This window comes from Aotus nancymaae, unplaced genomic scaffold, assembly GCF_030222135.1.
Source record: "Aotus nancymaae isolate 86718 unplaced genomic scaffold, 86718_ANA_hifiasm-v0.15.2.pri h1tg000017l, whole genome shotgun sequence".
Lineage (NCBI taxonomy): Eukaryota > Metazoa > Chordata > Mammalia > Primates > Aotidae > Aotus > Aotus nancymaae.
The window spans coordinates 15,562,948-15,582,782 of record NW_026988429.1 but is presented as its reverse complement, the minus strand read 5'-3'; the positions used below and the strand labels follow the sequence as shown (position 1 = coordinate 15,582,782).

Below are 19,835 nucleotides of genomic sequence, written 5' to 3'. Positions count from 1 at the left end.
CACCAGACTAGGGTAGAAGCTTGGGTGTCTCAGGATAAATCCTGAAGAAACAGTGATGCCAGCCAGCTGGCTACATTTCTGCTTACCTTGGTTCCTCCTTGGGCAACACAGAAATGTTAATCTTGATTACCCCCTCTCCTCCTGAGAATCTTGTGAGGGCTATTGCTAAGGAACAATTGCAAAGCACATTGCAAATGTGAGCTGCTATGGAGATGCTACTAGACAAAAATAATAACAACACTAATGATGGCTTCAGTCACTCAAGAACCTGTATAATCATCATTATAATGCCTTAGTTCACCAAAGAAAATATAGTTCTTGTGAAAATATTGGCTTCAACAGGGATAACATTTTCGGGTGAAGGCCACCATTGAAAGCCTGAAGGTATTTAGCTTCTAGGAGCAAAACATAGCATCTCTTTGGTAATCCAGGAAAACACCCCTGTTCCACCAACATAGGCAATACCCATCCTGGTCCCATCCTCACTTTTCTGTTGTAGAAAATTCCCCAATGTGGTTGTTTAATTTCTCAAGGAGAACTTGGTTTAGAAACAGCCAACTTAGGTTAGAATATCACCCAACCTTTTCCTTCACATGACCTTCTTGGAATTTGATTTTTTTTGGAGAGAATCTCACTCTGTTGCTTGGCTGGAGTGCAGTGATGAGATTTTGGCTCACTGCAACCTCCGCCACCTGGTTCAAGTGATTCTTCAGCCTCAGCCTCCCGAGTAGCTAGGACTACAGGTGTGTGCCACCACACTCAGCTGTTTTTTTTTTTTTTTTTTTTTTTTGGTATTTTTAGCAGAGATGGGATTTCACCATGTTGGCCAGGATGATCTCCATCTTCTGACCTCATGATCTGCCCACCGCAGCCTCCTAAAGTGCTGGGATTACAGGCATGAGCCACTGTGCCTGGCCGGAAATTGATTTTTAAAGGAAGACTAGGGTGGGTGAGGTTCAAAAAAAGGTGGGCCCTTGCATTGTTTTGGGGAGCCCGCTTTTCTGTGACTGTGAACAAAGATCACTTCTTCTAGAAAAGGGATAGTGGAACGTACTGGGCAGGGCTCTACTGGGTAGATAGTGGAACATACTGGGCAGGCCTGTGGTGTGTGTGTTGGGAGCCATCCTGTGACGGGGACTTTGGGTGACTTCAGGCACCCACCTCTTGGATCTGAGGAGGCCTCAAAAAAATCCTTAATGAGTCACTGTCATCTATATCACTCGGAAAAAAAAAATTATTGTGTACTTATTCTGTGCCATGGATTTTGCTAGGAATCAGTAGTTTTTTCCAATAATCCACAAAATCAGATATGCAAGGAGAGATGATCTACATTGGTAGGTGACTGGATATGTTCTATGAGATTGGAGCTTGTGGGTCCAAAGAACCATGGTGATGCCTTTCATGTGACAATTGCTTTATAGTTTACTTGCATTGTCTCACTGCCTCCTCACTGCACCTGCAAGAGGTAGCTGATACTAACCTCCTTCATGGCTGAGGACCCTTGAAGAGGTTAAGTGACCAACCCAAGATTACAAGACTGATGAAACCAGTGCTTGAACTCTGGCTTCTGCTTCCGAGTCAAATTTTCTCTTTCCACTGCATAAAGATGCTTGATCTCTTATCACCACCAACACCAAGTTATGGCTGAAAAAGATCATCCTTAGGGTCTTTTCCCCTCAAACATGCTATCATTCAGTGACTCTAGGATCCTTGTTAACAAAAAAAAACAATGGGGGGTGGGGGGAAAGGATTGAAATATCTCCCCTCCCTTTCTTTACCTCCTCTGATGCAATCTGATTTTATTCTGTGATATGTAAGACCTGGATGAAGGTGACTGTTGTAATTGGGTACATGGTTAGTGGTGGAATCTGGATGTGAACTACAGTCATGGTCTTGCCATTGTTCCATGAAAACAGGAAATATTTGTAAATATACTTGGAAGCAACTTTAAAATTGTTGCATATGGTAGGATCTGACAGAATCACTTGAATGCAGAGAAAAACATAACTTTTTCCTGTGAATTTTTGGGGAAATGCAATTATTTCTTTCAGATGATATAAAACCTCTTCAGAGGAATAAAGCATGCCTAAGCCAAAGCATGCAGAGACAAATGAGCCTTTAGTTGCAAGTCATGCTCTATTTAGTTATGTGTTTTTAAATTCCATGACAGCCTCAGAGAAGGAGGAAAGGAGTTAACAGCCTACCATGTTTAAGGCATTATAATACATTATCTCACTTAATCCTCTCATCAAACCTGTGAGGCAGATATTCTTATCACATCAGAAGAGGAAGTTAAGGTCTAGAGAGATTAAGCAATCTGTCTAAGGTTGCAAGGTTACCAAGTTTCCTAAATGGGGTCCAGACACTAGGGTTATACCCTTCTTCAACCATGAGGATGTCTCTTTTCCTTAATGTAGCTGCTTCCTTTCCTGTGTTCATTAAGTTTTAATTATTATGCTTTGTCTTAGTCTATTGAAGGTCCCAGAATTACATGTTAGAGAAGAATGCACATCAGAGCCCATGTAGATTAATCTCTTACTTTTATAAAAAAGGGAACAGCGTACAAGGGAGTATGGCCCCAGGTCACATGGAGAATTCATATGAGAGTGGGAGGTAAAATTAAAACTCAATTTCTTGAATTCTAGTTCAAAGTATCCTACTACTTAGATGCGTCAATGAAGAGAGAAAAAAGTGAAGAAATAATCTCTAATACCTTCCCATCCATAAGTAAAAAGGAGTGGCTGGGTGTGGTGGTTCACACCTCTAATCCCAGCACTTTGGGAGGCTGAGGCTGGTGGATCACCTGAGGTCAGGGGTTCAAGAGCAGCCTGGTCAATATGATGAAACCCCATCTCTACTAAAAATACAAAAAATTAGCTGGGCATGGTGGCAGGTGCCTGTAATCTCAGCTACTTGGGAGGCTGAAGCAGGAGAATTGCTTGAACCCAGGAGGTGGAGGTTTCAGTAAGCCTTGTACTCCAGCCTGGGCAACAGGAGTGAAACTCAGTCTCAAAAAAAAAAAAAGGAGAGTTACAAAGAATGAAGCCCTGTTAAGTAAGTAAAATCAGCCATGATTCCTGCTATCCTGAAAGCTGACAGTGAAGACCTTCATCAATACTTTTCTAAATGAGTAGATAACTACAAACTGAGATAAGCACAGTAAGGGTGTGTGACAGAAGCACATGTCTTAGACTGGAAGTGGGCAGTTCAGTGGAGAGCAAAGAGGGAAAATTCCAGGCTGAGATAAGTTCCTGGGGGTCAAAAAGGGTAGAAGTAGGTCATTGAGTTTAGAGCTCAGAGAGAGGAGGGGGAAGGAGTAAGGGGCATAAGGGTGGAAGGTGGGTTGGTGAGATGAGGATGAGGAGGAAAATAACAGCCAGATAGTTATGGCCTTAAGTAGGCTTCATAAGGTTTTTACTCAGAGTTTAACGGGAAGCCATTAAGAGTTGTATGTATTGGTGACACAATCAGCTTTGTGCTTCTAAAGGATCACCTTTGTGTTTGAAAACAATTTCTAGATTTTAAAGCAGTAGACAAAGGACAGAGATTATAAAGAGAAATGAGAAAGCTACAAAATGTACATGGAAACCAGTCTTGCCGCCTTAACTCAAACTGTGTGACAAAGACAGCAAGTGCTTGGGAAGCCAGAGAGTCAAGGGATGGCTGTGGCTTGGAGGATATGGGCTAAAATCTGAAGTCCATAGCAGGAAGGGACAGCTTCACATTCAGTCAGCAAATTTATTTCTTCTTTTTTTTTTTTAAGCAGTAATTTATTTATTGAGAGCCTCCTCTTCCCATCCTTGCAGTTTCTAGTTCACTTTTTCCACTCATAGATTTTGTGTGCAAGCCCCAGAAAGATGGCTGGGGGCAGGGGCACTGTGTGTTGTTCAATGAGACCCATAATGAAGTTTTGCTTAGAAATTTCTAAGTGAGGATACGGCAAGTAGCAGAGAAAGAATCCAAGCAGGCTGCAGAGCAATCATTGCTAGAAAGATTAGCATGACTAAAAGGGAGCCTAGTGCTAATATCCAAGACAGTAGGAAAAAGGACTTGAGGGCATTTCAGAGATCTATTAAGCAGCCCCTCCCATCACAGATGCAGAGGTTTAGTGCACTAGGTCCAGAGGTTTTATGGGCCAGGCCAGGGCCCCACTGCTGTGCACAGCCTTGGGACACTGCTGCTGCATCTTGGCCACTCTGCTCTGGCTCCAGCCTTGGCTCAAAGGGGCCCATAATACAGCTTGGGCCACTGCTTCAGAGGCATAAGCCATAAGCCTTGGTGGCTTCCATGTGGCGTTAACCTGCAGGTGTGCAAAAAGCAAGATTGAGGGAGCTTGGGCATTTCCACCTAGATTTCAGAGGATGTGTCAGAAAGCCTAGGTTCTCAGGCAGAAGCATGATGTAGGGGCAGAGCCCTTGCAGAGAACCTCTACTAGGGCAATGCCAAAGGAAAATGTGGGGTTGGAGTCCTCACCCACAGTCCCCAGTGGGGCACTGCCTGGTGGTGCTGTGGAAATGGGGCTGCTACCTTCCAGACTCCAGAATGGTAGATGCATTGGCAGCTGGCACCCTGAGCCTGGAAAAGCTGCAGGCACTCAACTCCAACCCATGAGAACAGCCACATGGGCTACTCCCAGGGAAGCCACAGAGGCAGGGCTGTCTAAGGCCTTGCGAGCCTACCCCTTGAACCAGCTTGCAGGACATGGAATCAAAGATTATGTTGCAGCTATAAGGCTTAATGTCTTCCCTGCTCAATTTCAGACTTGTGTGGGACCTGTTGTCCTTTTTTTTTTTTTGTCAGAGGTGTTTGAACCAGAACAATTCCATCTTAAATAGGGGCTGGGTAAAATAAGGCTGAGACCTTCTGGGCCGCATTCCTAGGAGGTTAGGAATTCTAAGTCACAAGATGAGATAGGAGGTTGGCACAAGATGCAGGTAACAAAGACCTTGCCGATAAAACAGGTTGCATTAAAGAAAACAGCCAAAACCCACAAAGCCGAAATGGTGATGATATGGCTTGGCTCTATGTCCCCACCCAAATCTCATCTTGAATTGTAGTTCCCCTAATCCCCACATGCTGAGGGCAGGACCTGGTGGAAAGTGTTTGGATCATGGAGGCAATTTCCTCCATGCTGTTCGCACGATACTGAGTGAGTTCTCACGAGATCTGATGGTTTTATAAGTGTTTGGAAGTTCCTCCTACACACATGCTCACACTCTCTCCTACAGCCTTGTGAAAAAGTGCTTGCTTTCCTTTCCACCATGCTTGTAAGTTTCCCTGAGGCCTCCCCAGCTCTGCAGAACTGTGAGTCAATTAAATTTTTTCTTTATAAATTACCCAGTCTTGGGCAGTTCTTTACAGCAGTGTGAGAACAGACTAATACAGATAGCCTGGAGAGTCATCTCTGGTTGTTCTCACTGCTCATTGTATACTAATTATAATGTACTAGCATGCTGAAAGACACTTCCACCAAAACCCAAACAGTCATGTCTGTGCTTGTTTCAGTTTTGTATCTTGTCTTGGTTTTGTATTTTGGAAGTAAATAATTTGTTTTTGACTTTACAGGCTCGTAGGCTGAAGGAACTTGACTTGAATCTCAGATGAGACTTTGGACTTTGGGACTTTTGGGTTGGGGCTAGAATGAGTTAAAACTTGGGGGGATTATTGGGAAGGCATGATTTTATTTTGCAACCTGAGAAGCACATGAGATTTGGGGGGCCAGGGGTGGAACAATATGGTTGGGATGTCTGCTCCCTGCAAATCTCACATCATAATGTAATCCCCAGTGTTGAAGGTGAGGCCTCCTGGGAGATATTTGGATCACGGGGACAGATCCTTCATGAATAACTCTGCACTGTCCTCTCAATAGGGACTGAGTTCTCACAAAACCTGGTTGTTTAGAAGTGTGTGTGGTACCTCCTCCCTCACTGTCTTGCTTCTGCTCTCGCCATGTGACATGCCTGGCCCCCTTTGCCTTCTGCCATGCTTGGAAGCTTCCTGAGGCCCTCACCAGACAAAGTATCGTGTCATACTTTTTGTACAGCCTGCAAAACCAGGAGCCAAAATAAACTTCTTTTCCTTGTAAATTACCCAGCCTTAGGTATTTCTTTATAGCAACACAAATATGGCTGAATACAGTGATGAACAGGACTGCCTCTTCTTTCCCTTCTTTCTTGGAGACCTGTCCTTCTTTCCTTCCTTCATAGATGCCCTTTAAAAATCAGAGTTCCTCAGAGAGCTTCTGGTGTGGAAGCAGTCATGTCTGTTCCTGTCTCTCACTTTCCTTCTTACTAATTCTGGTTATCTCATCAGAATTGCATTTTTAAGAAATTTCCTTTCCTTTTGAGTCATTTTCTTTAGTGGAGTCAAGGTTATCTCTGGTCTGAACTTGTTTTTCAACTTCCAAGAATAACAGTGTTACTTTTGATTCAGATTCTAAAACATGTTCATTAAATTTTGCTGAGGAAATATAGAAATGTAAAGAAGAAAAGAAAATCTGCAATTTAATAACTAGAGATAATCATTGTTATGACTGCATTGTCTTTCCTTTCAGTCTTTCTTTTCTTTCTTTTTTTTTTTTTTTGGAGGTGGAGGTGGAAATGGGGTTAGATGTAGGAACATTCCTTAATGGGGTCAGTAACTTCAGTTAAAGGAGCCTCAGTTTCTCCACAGTCTTGGACATTAGAAAACAGAAGAAAATATGGAATGCTTCACGAATTTGCGTGTCATCCTTGCGCAGGGGCTGTGCTAATCTTCTCTGTATCGTTCCAATTTTAGTATATGTGCTGCCAAAGCGAGCACCAATCTTTCTTTTCTTAAGGCATACATAGATTTGTTTTTAGACAATTAGGACACTCAAAACTTTTTTTGACATTTGCTTTCCTGAAATCTAGAGAACATATATGTGGTAGACAGTGCTCACCAAATACCTGCTCATTTGAGAGATTCCTCAACTGATGTCTGTCTTTATTTCTTTATTTCCTGGTCTCCCTTACAGTTTAGACTGGGGACATGTGGTTTGTTCTGGCTGGTGAACTGTGAGAGGAAGTGATAGATGATGTGCTGTGTGTCTTGGCTGACGCAATCAAGGGCCAGTGTATGTCTGTGTCATATAAATTTACCCTGTGCAGCAACTTTGGAAGTCACGTGTTTGAGAGAATGTGCTGCAAATGAATAAGGTGTGGCTGCAAATGCACGAGAGTAGAACGACCTGCAGTAGATGTAGTAAGTCACTGAGATTTCGGAATTTATTTGTTACTGTAGTATAACCTAGCCTATTCTGACTAATCCTATATATGACTCTTCTTCCCTTCTTTATCACAAGCTCCAAGATGACGTTCGCTTTATCTCAAATTCCTCTTTCACAAATCATTTTATTCTTGGACAGAATTATGTCTAGATTAACATTCCTCTTGTCATATTCTCTACCCTCTAGGAGATGAACTTTCCGATAAGACAAACCCAGAAACTAATCAGATACTTTCATGTTGGCCAAATTTGGCTTCCAGATTAAAGATAAATCAGCTGTGAAAATAAAATGGCCAATAATGAGTTTGGTACGGTTGGGATAATATCCCAGATACAAATCATGTAATAAATAGACTGCTAATCTAACATTGATATGGTGCTTTGCAGTTTTTCAAAGCATTTTTCATAAACGTAAATATAAGCATTCAATCTGAGGCAAGGCTGACTTTTCATGTATTGCAGGTATCAATAGGAAAAGTCCTATGCCAGTGCACAGTTCTATCCTTCCTCCTTTTGGTGTGAACTCCTGGCTGCAGGGAAGGATGGGCCCCTGGTTAGGGCAATTATGGTACAGGAAGGACGGGGAGTGGCAGATGTGGCATACAATGTGGCTGGAGAGGAGACTTGCGTCCTCATTCTGGCTCTGATCCTAATGAGCTATGTGACCTCTGGCAATTCCCACATGTCTCTGGGCTTTCCTTATCTATGAAAGGAGGAGATTGGATTGGCTAACTACTGGGATTCTTCCATCCCAGTTTGTTCAGTATTTCATGACTACCTTAAACATGACCACGTTTTACTTCATGGCACCTCTGTGCTTTTGATAGATTGTGTTCGGTTGCTCAGGGCCCATGCAAGACTCATTCTCCTAAATAGGATCTTTGTCTCATGCACAGTTGAGTTACAAATAGATGCATGCTGTACTCTTTCTGCTTTACTTTGATGGCAAATTTAACTTATCATTCTGAGTGTAAATAGAAATGCTTCTTTTCTAGTATAGAAATATATAACAGTTGCTGATAAATTTGAAGTAAATGGCCATTTAGCCATGTGTGTTAAGTGATTATGACTTAGCCTTATTTTCTAGAAAGCTTGACATACCTGAAGGATCATCAGGGCCTTTCATGATCCTCAAGAAAAGGAGGCTCGGGTTTTTGAGTTTGAAAGTCTAGACAAATATTAGAACATTTTGTTAAGAAAATGAACACCTAAAAAATATGATTACCACTTTCCCTCCATGGGGTCTCTGTGCTGCCCCTAATGGGCCATTCTATCCTCTGCAAAGTTGCTCAAAGGTACCATGGCTCCCCAAGCGAGAAAGAGCAGGATGAAAGAGCCTGAGCCTGGACTCAGAAGCAGGACCCAGGACCTAGAGGGAGCGGGTATTGCTGTAGAGCACAGTTCCATGCAAACCTTCCTGGAGACAGCTTGGTAACCTGTTTTACAACTCTGTCATGCATGAGGAATTGTGTTAGAAGCCCTGGGGAAGGAGGTGGCAAGAACTCCACTTGCCCTTAACAAGCTTTTAACTTGTGAGGAAGGCATGTGGAGATGACTGTGATGCCAGCAGAATAAAGAAGTGTTATAACAGAGAGGAAGCAGAGGGATGCGGAGGGAGTAAGTGAGGCTAATAGAGGGACGGCTTCTCAGAGGCTGCTACGTGTTAACTTGAAGGGTTAGATTTGCATAGTGGAGGGAGAATGGACATCCCAGGCTGAGGAAATAGGATAAGGAAAGGCATGAAACATATTTCATGTCTGTCTCTCCTACTTAACTTTTTAGAACTTCCATTGCCTCATCTGTAAAACTGGGATAGTAATTCTTTCTTTCTTTTTTTTTTTTTTGAGACAGAGTCTTGATCTGTTGTTTAGGCTGGAGTGCAGTGGCATGATCTCAGCTTACTGCAGCCTCCACCTGCCAGGTTCAAGTGATTCTCCTGCCTCAGCCTCCCGAGTAGCTGGGATTACAGGTGTGTACCACATAATTCTGTATTTTTAGTAGAGACAGAGTTTCCCCATGTTGTCCAGGATGGTCTCAAACTTCTTACCTCAGGTGACCCGCCGCCTTGGCCTCCCAAAGTGCTGGGATTACAGGCATGAGCCACTGCATCCGGCCCTGAGATAGTAATTCTTACTTCATAGGATTTCGGAAGGATGAAATGAGATTGTGTTTGTGAGACTGTTCGGTTTAGTGTCAGTTTCCTTTTCCTTCTCTCCAAATGTCCAGCATTCCCCTATCTCTACACCTTTGCTCAGTCTATTCTTCCTTTCAGATTTAGCCTCTCTTTCCCACCCATGGCATTTAGACCTTTCTTGGCTCTACTAGTCCAGGTCCTTCCTTGACATAGGATGGAAAGCATGGATTTACCACAGGGAATGTCAAATGTGGCTGGCCAAAAATTAATTTGGAGTTAAAGCCAAATTAATTTGGAGTAGAATGCAAGCTTGTCAATAGTAGGTATAAAAGGCTAGAATAATTATTGAGGGTTATCAGTTCATTCATTCATTCATTCACTCACTCCTTCATTCATAAAAGATGGGGATCTTTGATTCAAGAACATGCTTGGAGCTAAGGGCTGTGTGGAAAATAAGAAAAGCATGTTTCCTAACCCCATGGTGCATCTCTACTAGCAGAGAAACCATAAATTACACGTATAATCATGGTTGGGTGGCACATCAGTCTGTTCATGCTGCTATAACAAAATACCATAGACTCGGTGGCTTATGAACAATAGAAATTCATTTCTCACAGTTCTGGAGGCTGGGGAGTTCAAGTGCCAGCATATTCGGTACCTGGCGAGGGCCTGCTTTTTGGATCATAGACCATACCTTTTTGTTGCATCCTTACATGGTGGAGGAGACAAGGGAGCCCTCAGGGGTCTCTTTGATAAGGTTAATAATCCCATCCACTTGGGTTCTGCCTCCCAAAGAGCCCTCCTCCAAATATCACATTTGGGACTAGGTTTTAACATACGAATTTTGGAGAGACACAAACATTCAGTCTACAGCAGGTGGTCATTAAGAAAAAAGTAATAGGTGCTTTGAAGGTATATACTGGGGAGGCCCTGATCAGTTTAAAAAGTCAGAGTCCCTGAGAAGTAACATCATAGACAGGAAGGGTAGGAATTAATCAGATGAAGGTGCAGGTAGAGATAGAGAGAGGAATTCATGTCCCAGGCAATGGGAGCAGCACATGCAGAGGCCCCAAAGCTAGAGGGACCATGGTGTGTTAGAGAAACTAAAGAAGGGCCAGGCCAGCAGAAGCCCCGAGAGCAAGGGGCAAGGGGCATGGGATGAGGCTGAAGAGATGGGCAAGGCCAGGCCATGGGCAACCTGTTAAGGACAGTGTGTTATCCTGAAGGCAGTTTTGAGGTGTTTTAAGCAGGAGAGCAAACAAATCGGATTTGTGTTTTAAATTGATCGACATGAATGAATTCCAAAGGTGGGGGCAAACGTGGGAGAGGGCGAATGCAGTCATCTAGGTGAGAGCCGTGGGGATGTGCTGGAGTGATGTGTCTTCTGGAGGGAGCAGCCAGGACACCGCATTCTGAGAGAAGTCCTGGCAGGCATGGGGAAAATGCTTAGGAGTGTGATGGGCCTTTGAGGCCACACCGACAAGAGTCACCTGCATGAATTTAGAGTTCAGAAGAGCCAGATGGGCTGAAGCTAGATATGCGGCTTCTCTGCAGTGCGATGTGGGAGTGGGCGGGGTGGCCAGAAAGGGTGTGCAGAGCAGGAAGGCACGCCTAGCAGTTGACCAACCGGTGTTCACCGGGACGGGGCAGATGAAGGCCCCTGGGAACAGAAGCCTGAAGGTGGGAGAGAATGTGGAGAGTGTGATGTCCTGGAGACAAGGGAGCTGACAGCTGTGGTTCATCCATGTGGAGATAAAATCTGTGTGGCACATACCTCCCTGTGAAGCTGAAATCATCACTGGCTCCTCATTGTGGCTGGTGTTCCTCATTGCTCCTTCCGGCATCCTCTGGCCTGATTTCAGTGCCTTCTCTTCAGTCATTCAGTGCTGTATTCTGCCCCTAGCACTTTCTCGACTTAGAGGAAAATGGTAGGATAAAGTCTTCGATGAAAAATTCCTAGAACCTAACATGGTACAACTTGCAGGCACTTATGTCTTTCAAAAGATGAGCTTGGAAAAAACAAGGCCTTACAAGGCCTTACCTTGTTTAAAACCTGCTTAAAACCTTGAGATATTTAAAGCAGAAAGGCAAGCAAATCGTATTTGTGTTTTAAAATTATCTATATGAATTCCAAAGGAGGGGGCAAATGTGAGAGAAGAAGAATACAGGCATCCAGGAGAGAGCCACAGGGATGTACTTGAGTCATGCATCTTCTGGAGGGAGCAGCCAGTGCCTGGGACCTTTGCAAAAGTGAGGGTTGTTGACCCACTGAAGAAAGTAAATGCACGGGCATTAGGTACAACGTAATTTGAAATTTTAAAAATTAAGATGAGGCAGCCAGGTGCGGTGGCTCACACCTTTAATCCCAGCACTTTGGGAGGCTGAGGTAGGCAGATCATGACAAGGTCTAGAGATCAAGACCATGCTGGCCAACATGGTGAAACGCTGTCTCTACTAAAAATTCAAAAATTAGTTGGGTGTGGTGGCATGCGCCTGTAGTCCCAGCTACTTGGGAGGCTGAGGCAGAAGAATCACTTGAACCTGGGAGGTGGAGGTTGCAGTGAGCTAAGATCGCGCCACTGCGCTCCAGCCTAAGCAAGAAGAGTGAAACTCCGTCTCAAACAAATGGTGCACGCATGCATGTGGGCTGGGCAGTGCGCCCGTGCTCGGCCCCCTGGGTACTTGGTCCCAGTTCGTCCCTATACCCGCCCCCATTAAACCAAAAGAAAAAAAAATGTCTTAAATATCCACATGTCCAAATCCTACACTCGATTTTGGGCCAAATGAATAAACAAAAACTGCTGCTCCTCATGTTCATGCAAAACGACAGAGGGAGAGGAGATCAGGCATGGGTCTCACTGCATCCCTGGGAGGGGCAGCCACTGGGAACACAGGGCTCCCTCTCCCCGCACTCTCCCCACACGGCATGGGCCCCTCAGGCTACATGTGCCCCAGCTCAGGGCTAGGCTGGGACACCCTCCAGCCTGAGGACAGGGCTGGAATGTTGTGCTTGGGTTGGCCCTCACAGCAGCCAACCCAGAGCCGGAAGGCTGAGTTCACTGTTTGGGGTCAAGGAGGGAGCATTCAGCCCTGGGGCTCAGGAAATGGCCTTGTGACACCGTCTACAAGACTGGCAGTGCGACCTGGGCAGAGGGCACACCATTTCAGAGCACGAGACCAGCTGACCCAAGATGGTGCCCTGCTTTATTGCTTTTTTTCTTGCTGTTTATTTTGATGAATCTGTCATTTGTCCTGTAAAGTTCTCTGAGGTCGGTGCTGCGGGGGCTCCCTCGGCCCCTTGACTGTTCCATATCTCTCCCAGGCCTGAGCTACCCGGTATTCAAAGGCATCATGAAGAAGGGGTACAAAGTGCCGATGCCCATCCAGAGGAAGACCATCCCGGTGATCTTGGATGGCAAGGACGTGGTGGCCATGGCCTGCACCGTCAGCGGCAAGACTGCCTGCTTCCTCCTCCCCATGTTAGAGCGGCTCAAGACCCACAGTGCCCAGACTGGGGCCTGTGCCCTCATCCTCTCGCCCACCCGAGAACTGGCCCTGCAGACCCTGAAGTTCACCAAGGAGCTGGGGAAGTTCACTGGCCTCAAGACTGCCCTGATCCTGGGTGGAGACAGGATGGAAGACCAGTTTGCAGCCCTGCACGAAAATCCCGACATAATCATTGCCACTCCCGGACGGTTGGTGCATGTGGCTTGGAAATGAACCTGAAGCTGCATAGTGTGGAATACGTGGTGTTCGATGAAGCCGACCAGCTTTTTGAAATGGGCTTTGCAGAGCAGCTGCAGGAGATCATCGCCCACCTCCCTGGGGGCCACCAGACGGTGCTATTCTCCACCACGCTGCCCAAACTGCTGGTGGAATTTGCCCGGGCAGGCCTCAAGAAGCCCGTGCTCATCCGGCTTGACATGGATGCAAAGCTCAACGAGCAGCTCAAGACCTTGTTCTTCCTCGTGCGGGAGGACACCAAGGCTGCTGTGCTGCTCCACCTGCTGCGCAACGTGGTGCAGCCTCAGGACCAGACCGTGGTGTTTGTGGCCACGAGGCACCACGCCGAGTACCTCACTGAGCTGCTGACGACCCAGCGGGTGAGCTGTGCCCACATCTACAGTGCCCTAGATCCGACGGCCCGCAAGATCAACCTCACCAAATTCACGCTTGGCAAGTGCTCCGCCCTCATTGTGACTGACCTGGCCGCCCATGACCTGGACATGCCACTGCTGGACAATGTTATCAACTACAGCTTCCCCGCCAAGGGCAAGCTTTTCCTGCACCGCGTGGGCCGTGTGGCCCAAGCGGGCCGAAGTGGCACGGCCTATTCCTTGGTGGCCCCTGATGAAATCCCCTACCTGCTGGATCTGCATCTGTTCCTGGGCTGCTCCCTCACCCTCGCCCGGCCCCTCGAGGAGCCCTCAGGTGCGACCAGTGTGGACAGCATGCTCAGCCTGGTGCCACAGAGCGTGGTGGACGAGGAGGACGGCGGCCTGCAGAGCACCCTGGAGGCGTCGCTGGAGCTACGGGGCCTGGCCCTTGTAGCTGACAATACCCAGCAGCAGTACGTGCGCTCGCAGCCGGCACCCTCACCCGAGTCCATCAAGAGGGCCAAGGAGCTGGACCTTGCAGGGCTGGGCCTGCACCCCCTGTTCAGTTCGCACTTTGAAGAGGAGGAGCTGCAGCAGCTTAGGCTGGTGGACAGCATCAAGAACTACCGTTCCCGGGCGACCATCTTTGAGATCAACGCCTCCAGCCGAGACCTGTGCAGCCAGGTGATGCGCGCCAAGCGGCAGAAGGACCGCGAAGCCATCACCCGCTTCCAGCAGGGATGGCAGGGGAGGCAGGAGCATCAGGAGGGCCCTGTAGGCCCAGCCCTGAGCCACCCAGCACTGCAGGAGAAGCAGCCTGAGGAGGAGGAGGCGGGAGAGAATGTGAAGGATGTCTTCTCAGAGGTCTTGGGCCGGAAGCGGCCGAGGTCGGGACCTGACAGGGGAGTCAAGAGGCAGAGGGAGGCGGCTCGGCAGCGGGATCAGGAATTCTACATCCCCTACCAGCCCAAGGACTTCGATGGTGAGCGGGGCCTGAGCGTCGGCGGGGAAGGGGGAACCTTCGAGCAGCAGGTAGCTGGTGCTGTCCTGGACCTGATGGGATGAAGCCCAGAATCTCACAAGGGGCCGCCAGCAGCTCAAGTGGGACCGTAAGAAGAAGCAATTTGTGGGACAGTCAGGACAGGAAGACAAGAAGAAGATTAAGACAGAGAGCGGCCGCTACATCAGCAGCTCCTACAAGAGAGATCTCGATCAGAAGTGGAAGCAGAAACAGAAAATTGATGATCGTGACTCGGACAAGGAAGGGGCATCTGACCGACGAGGCCCAGAGCGAAGAGGTGGGAAGTGAGGCCGTGGCCAAGGTGCATCCCAGCCCTGTGCCCCAGGCACCCCTGCAGGCCACGTCGCGTCGGCACTCAAGACCAAGCAGCAGATCCTGAAGCAGCGGTGCCCAGAAGCTGCTCTTCCTGCAGCGTGGTGGCCTCAAGCAGCTCTCCGCTCGCAACCGCCGCCATGCCCAGGAGCTGCAGCAGGGTGCCTTTGGCTGGGGTGCCCACTCCAAGAAGGGCAAGATGAGGAAGAGGATGTGAAGACTAGGACCGAGCCCCGTGGTTCCTTGGTCGGCCTTAGGGTGGACATCAGCAGACGTTCCTGTGCACCACCGCGTGCCTGGCCTTGTGCCAGGCCCTGGGGGCACTCCCTGCAGGAGCCATCATCCGTGAAAAGGTAGGCTGTATGGCCACAGAAGGGCAGCAGCTGCATCAGCCTAAGACAGAGACATTTGAGCAGGGCCTTGAAGGATGTGTAGGAGTTCACCAGCAAAGCCAGGCAGGCCAAGACCTGAGTTGGCAACTCAGCTGCTGCTGCTTCCATGTGTTCTGGCTTCAGAGGTCATGGCTGCACCGGTCAGAACCCTGAGTGCCTCAGGGTTTGGTGATGGCATTTTTAATGTAATAAATCTTTATTGAGCAAAAAACAAACAAAAAAACAAACAAACAAATTAGGCCTGGCACGGTGACTCACACCTGTAATCCCAGTACTTTGGGAGGTTGAGGCGGGTGGATCATCTGAGATCAGGGGTTTGAGACAAGCCTGGCCATCATGGTGAAACCCTGTCTCTACTAAAAATAAAAAAATTAGCTGGGTGTGGTGGCAGGTGTCTGTAATCCCAGCTTGTTGGGAGGCTGAGGCAGGAGAATCACTTGGACCCAGGAGGCAGAGGTTGCAGTGAGCTGAGATCACGCCATTGCACTCCAGCCTGGTTGACAAGAGTGAAACTCCATCTCAAAAAAAAAAAAAAAATTAAGATTAGGCATTGGAATATTTTATTCCATTAGCCAGATGTGGTGATGCACACCTGTAGTCATAGCTACTCAGGAGGCTGAGGCTGGAGGAGGCTGAGGCAGGAGGATGGCTTGAGCCCAGAATTCGAGGTTACAGTGAGATATAATTGCACCATTGTGTTCTGGCCTAGGTGGCAGAGTGAGACCCAGTCTCAAAAAAAAAAAAAATCGGCTGGGTGCGGTGGCTCACACCTGAAATCCCAGCACTTTGGGAGGCTGAGGCGGGTGGATCACGAGGTCAGGAGTTCAAGACCAGCCTGGTCAAGATGGTGAAACCCCGTCTGTACTAAAAATACAAAAATTAGCCGGGCGTGGTAGCAGGTGCCTATAATCCCAGCTACTTGGGAGGCTGAGGCAGGAGACTCGCTTGAAACCCTAGGGGGCAGAGGTTGCAGTGAGCAGAGATCGCACCACTGCACTCCAACAGAGTGAGACTCTGTCTCAAAAAATGAAATAAAAATAAAAACAAATAAATGAATAAATTTATTCCATACTTGAAAGCAATGTTAAAAAAAATCCCTAAATCCAGTTCATACTAAGAGTAGAAGAGAGTAATAAGAAAATATATAAATGATAGACAGAGTCTATCTGTCAGAGTAAGGAGAAAAAAGATTAGAGAGGTAGGTGGGTTAGGGCAAATTGTGTTGGGCCTTCTAAGTTTAATTCTGGGCTTTCATTAATGAGCAATGAGGAACTGCTAGAGTGTTTTCAGCAGAGCAGTGAGGGGACGCAGAAGATTCTGACAGTGATGAACACGACAGATTACCACATGAAGTGAGTGAAGGCTGGGAGATCCATCTGCTGCTCCAAGTGCACGGAGGGAGAGCCTGGGCCAGGGGAAGCGGTGATGGGCTCACCAAACTGATGGGAGAGAGGGTGGGAGAATGGATCTGGGGAGGGAGGGCCATCTGGGTGTGCAGGAGAGAGGAGGGGGACTCCAGGGTAACATTAAGATCTTGAGTCTGGACCACAGAAATAGAGAAGTCTGGAGGAGGAAATGGTTTGGGGAGGAAAATGATGCTTTGCACTTTAGACAATCTGAGTCACCACATGGGGCAGGCTTAAGTGAATAGATAAACATTTCCCAGATTTCCCCATAAGTGAGTTCTGCTTTGTCTGTGGACCCTGGGAATTTCTATAGACCTGAGCCAGGGGCATAGCAGAGTTTGGAAAGAAAGAGTTCTTAGAAATAAAATAGAAAGAGTGGAAGTGACATATTTACCATATCCTGGGTTTGAGGAAGGAAACTGGGCCTTCAGACTCTTGGTCTCAGATTTCCTCAAATGTAGCCTGAATAAGGCGTTGGGTTACATTTCAAAGCCTTTATTACATTCCAGTATTTAAAACAAGAGGGAGAGAGTGTGGATTAATAAGTGGTATTTTGGAACCAACAAAGCATTTGAAAAATTAAAAAATAAAAAGGCAGCTGGGCATAGTGGCTCATACCTGTAATCCCAATGCTTTGGGAGGCCAAGGTGGCAGGATTGCTTGAGCCCAGGAATTTGAGACAATATAGCAAGACTGGCAACATAGCAAGGCTGGGCAACAAGCAAGCAAGACTCCGTCTCTACAGAAAATAAAAAAAAACAGCTGGGCATGGATGCCTGTGGTCCTAGCTACCCTTAGGCTGACAGGGGAGAATCGCTTGAGGCCAGGAGTTCAAGGCTGCAGTGAGCTATGATCACACCACTGCACTCTAGCCTGGGTGACAGAGAAACACCCTGTCTCTAAAATAATAATTGTCATACATTTTTTTTAAAGTAAAAGAAAAAAAAAGTCACATCTTCCTCATACCAAAATAAATTCCAAATAAATTAAAGGCTTAAACATAATAAAGTTAAACCATAAAGTTACTGGAAGAAAATAAAGGCAAAAATTTAGATAATCCTGGGGATAAATTTCTTTGGAATGAATTTCCTTAAGATGATCTCTAAAAGTGGAATTCAGGGTTCAAAGATCTCTGTCTTCTTTAATTTTCTTTTCTCTTTTCTTTCTTTCTTTCTTTCTTTCTTTCTTTCTTTCTTTCTTTCTTTCTTTCTTTCTTTCTTTCTTTCCTCTCTTTCTTTCTCTCTCTCTCTCTTCTTTTCTTTTCTTTTGTGAGACAGGGCATGAACATGGCTCACAGCAGCCTTGACCGCCCAGGCTCATGCAATCCTCCTGCCTCAGTCTGAGTAGTTGGGATCATAGGCCACCATGCCCAGCTAACTTTTCTTATTTTTCATAGAGACGAGGTCTTAGTGTGTTACCCAGGCTGGTCTTGAACTTTTGGGATTAAGTAATCCTTCCAAAGTGTTGGTATTACAGGTGTGAGCAACTGCACTCAGCCCAAAGATCTCTTCAATTGTAAGATTTTTGGCACTCTATTGGCAAATCATCCTCCAAAAAGGTTATGTCTTTTTACCCTCCTGCCAGCATTATGTAAAAGTGTCCACTTTTGTAACCGTTCACCAATGCTGACTACTTTTGGTTTCAAAAATTTTTCAGTAATTTTCTGTTAATTAGTTTTACTTTTTTTATTGAGGGTGTTCAACTTTTATTTGTTAACTTTTAAGAGCTTTTTGTAAAATAGTAAGGTAACTCATGGACACAGATGAAACAAATATGTTTTATTTTCTATTTTGGTTTGTATTTCAATTAGTGAGCAGTATTCATATTGTAATTCCATTTTATAAAATGGAAACGACTAGCCAGATATGTACCACTATGTCAATAGCAGTGATAGTTTGGTGGTGGAATTACAGAAACTTTTGAGTATTTTGTTTGTGCTTTTCTTCATTTAAAAAAATTTCTACAACAAACATATATAATTTCTGGTGCCTTAAGAAAAACATAAAAAGTTTAAAAACACTAAAAAAATTTAAAAATATCTCCTTCAATTTGTAGGAAAATTTTATAAGGAGATCTTCCTCTGAGCCTCAGTTCTTGGAAATATTCTCTCTGGGCTCCATTGGACTCCTTGGCAGCTTTTTGGGTAGTAGGTGCCTTTGGAAAAGTCTTTCTCATCTGGCCCTTTCCAAGCAAATCTAGTGAACAGAATTGGCTCTATGATTAGCAATGCCTAATAGAGTTGATCCAGGGCCTAGGACTCATTCCTTCATCACCAGCCACTTGCATTGTCTTAAAGCAAGTCTTTTTTTTTTGAGACGGAATTTCGCTCTTGTTACCCAGGCTGGAGTGCAATGGCGCAACCTTGGCTCACCGCAACCTCTGCCTCCTGGGTTCAGGCAATTCTCCTGCCTCAGCCTCCTGAGTATCTGGGATTACAGGCACACGCCACCATGCCGACCTAATTTTTTGTATTTTTAGTAGAGACGGGGTTTCACCATGTTGACCAGGATGGTCTCGATCTCTTGACCTCGTGATCCACCCGCCTCGGCCTCCCAAAGTGCTGGGATTTCAGGCATGAGCCACCTTGCCCAGCCCCTTTCTTAATTTAATTTGGCATTTCCTGTCCCAGCTCTTTAGTTTCTTTAAACAAAGTCTTTAGAAAACTCCCAGGAAAGACTATACTTTCAGGGATCATTTCTATAGTTTGTTACTAGAGAAGTTTCTCTGAATGTGTAGAGCACCGAAAACGCACGAAATGGTAAAGAGCAGCAACACAATGAAGAATCTGCATCAACCAATGGGCAAAACAGCCAGCTAGCATCAAAATGACAGGAGCAAACTCACACATAACAATATTAACCCTAAATGTAAATGGACTAAATGCCCCAATCAAAAGACACAGACTGGCAAATTGGCTAAAAAGCCAAAACCCATCAGTGTGCTGTATCCAGGAAACCCACCTCACATGCAAGGATACACAAAGGCTCAAAATAAAGGGATGGAGGAAGATTTACCAAGCAAATGGAGAGCAAAAAAAAGCAGGAGTTGCAATTCTCATCTCTGATAAAATAGACTTTAAAGCAACAAAGATCAAAAGAGACAAAGAAGGACATTACATAATGGTAAAAGGATCAATGCAACAAGAAGAGCTAACGATCCTAAATATATATGCACCTAATACAGGAGCACCCAGATACATAAGGCAAGTTCTTAAAGACTTGCAAA

General features: G+C 46.0%; 1 protein-coding gene, 1 non-coding gene and 1 pseudogene across 2 annotated transcripts; 2 read left to right on the top strand and 1 right to left on the bottom strand.

The window, feature by feature from the left end:
- Positions 1-6,694: 6,694 nt before the first annotated feature.
- LOC135275642 (U6 spliceosomal RNA) lies at positions 6,695-6,801 on the bottom strand. The gene has a single exon (XR_010343247.1). It is a non-coding gene; the product is annotated as a U6 spliceosomal RNA (small nuclear RNA).
- A 4,772-nt stretch (positions 6,802-11,573) lies between these two features.
- On the top strand, positions 11,574-15,029 carry LOC105704928 (ATP-dependent RNA helicase DDX54-like). The gene is given in 5 exon segments (XM_064377786.1): positions 11,574-11,632; positions 12,643-13,091; positions 13,094-14,537; positions 14,539-14,886; positions 14,888-15,029. Coding segments are annotated over 5 exon segments (2,442 nt in total).
- Positions 15,030-19,282: 4,253 nt separating this feature from the next.
- LOC135275636 (small nucleolar RNA U3) lies at positions 19,283-19,370 on the top strand (annotated as a pseudogene).
- Positions 19,371-19,835: the final 465 nt, after the last annotated feature.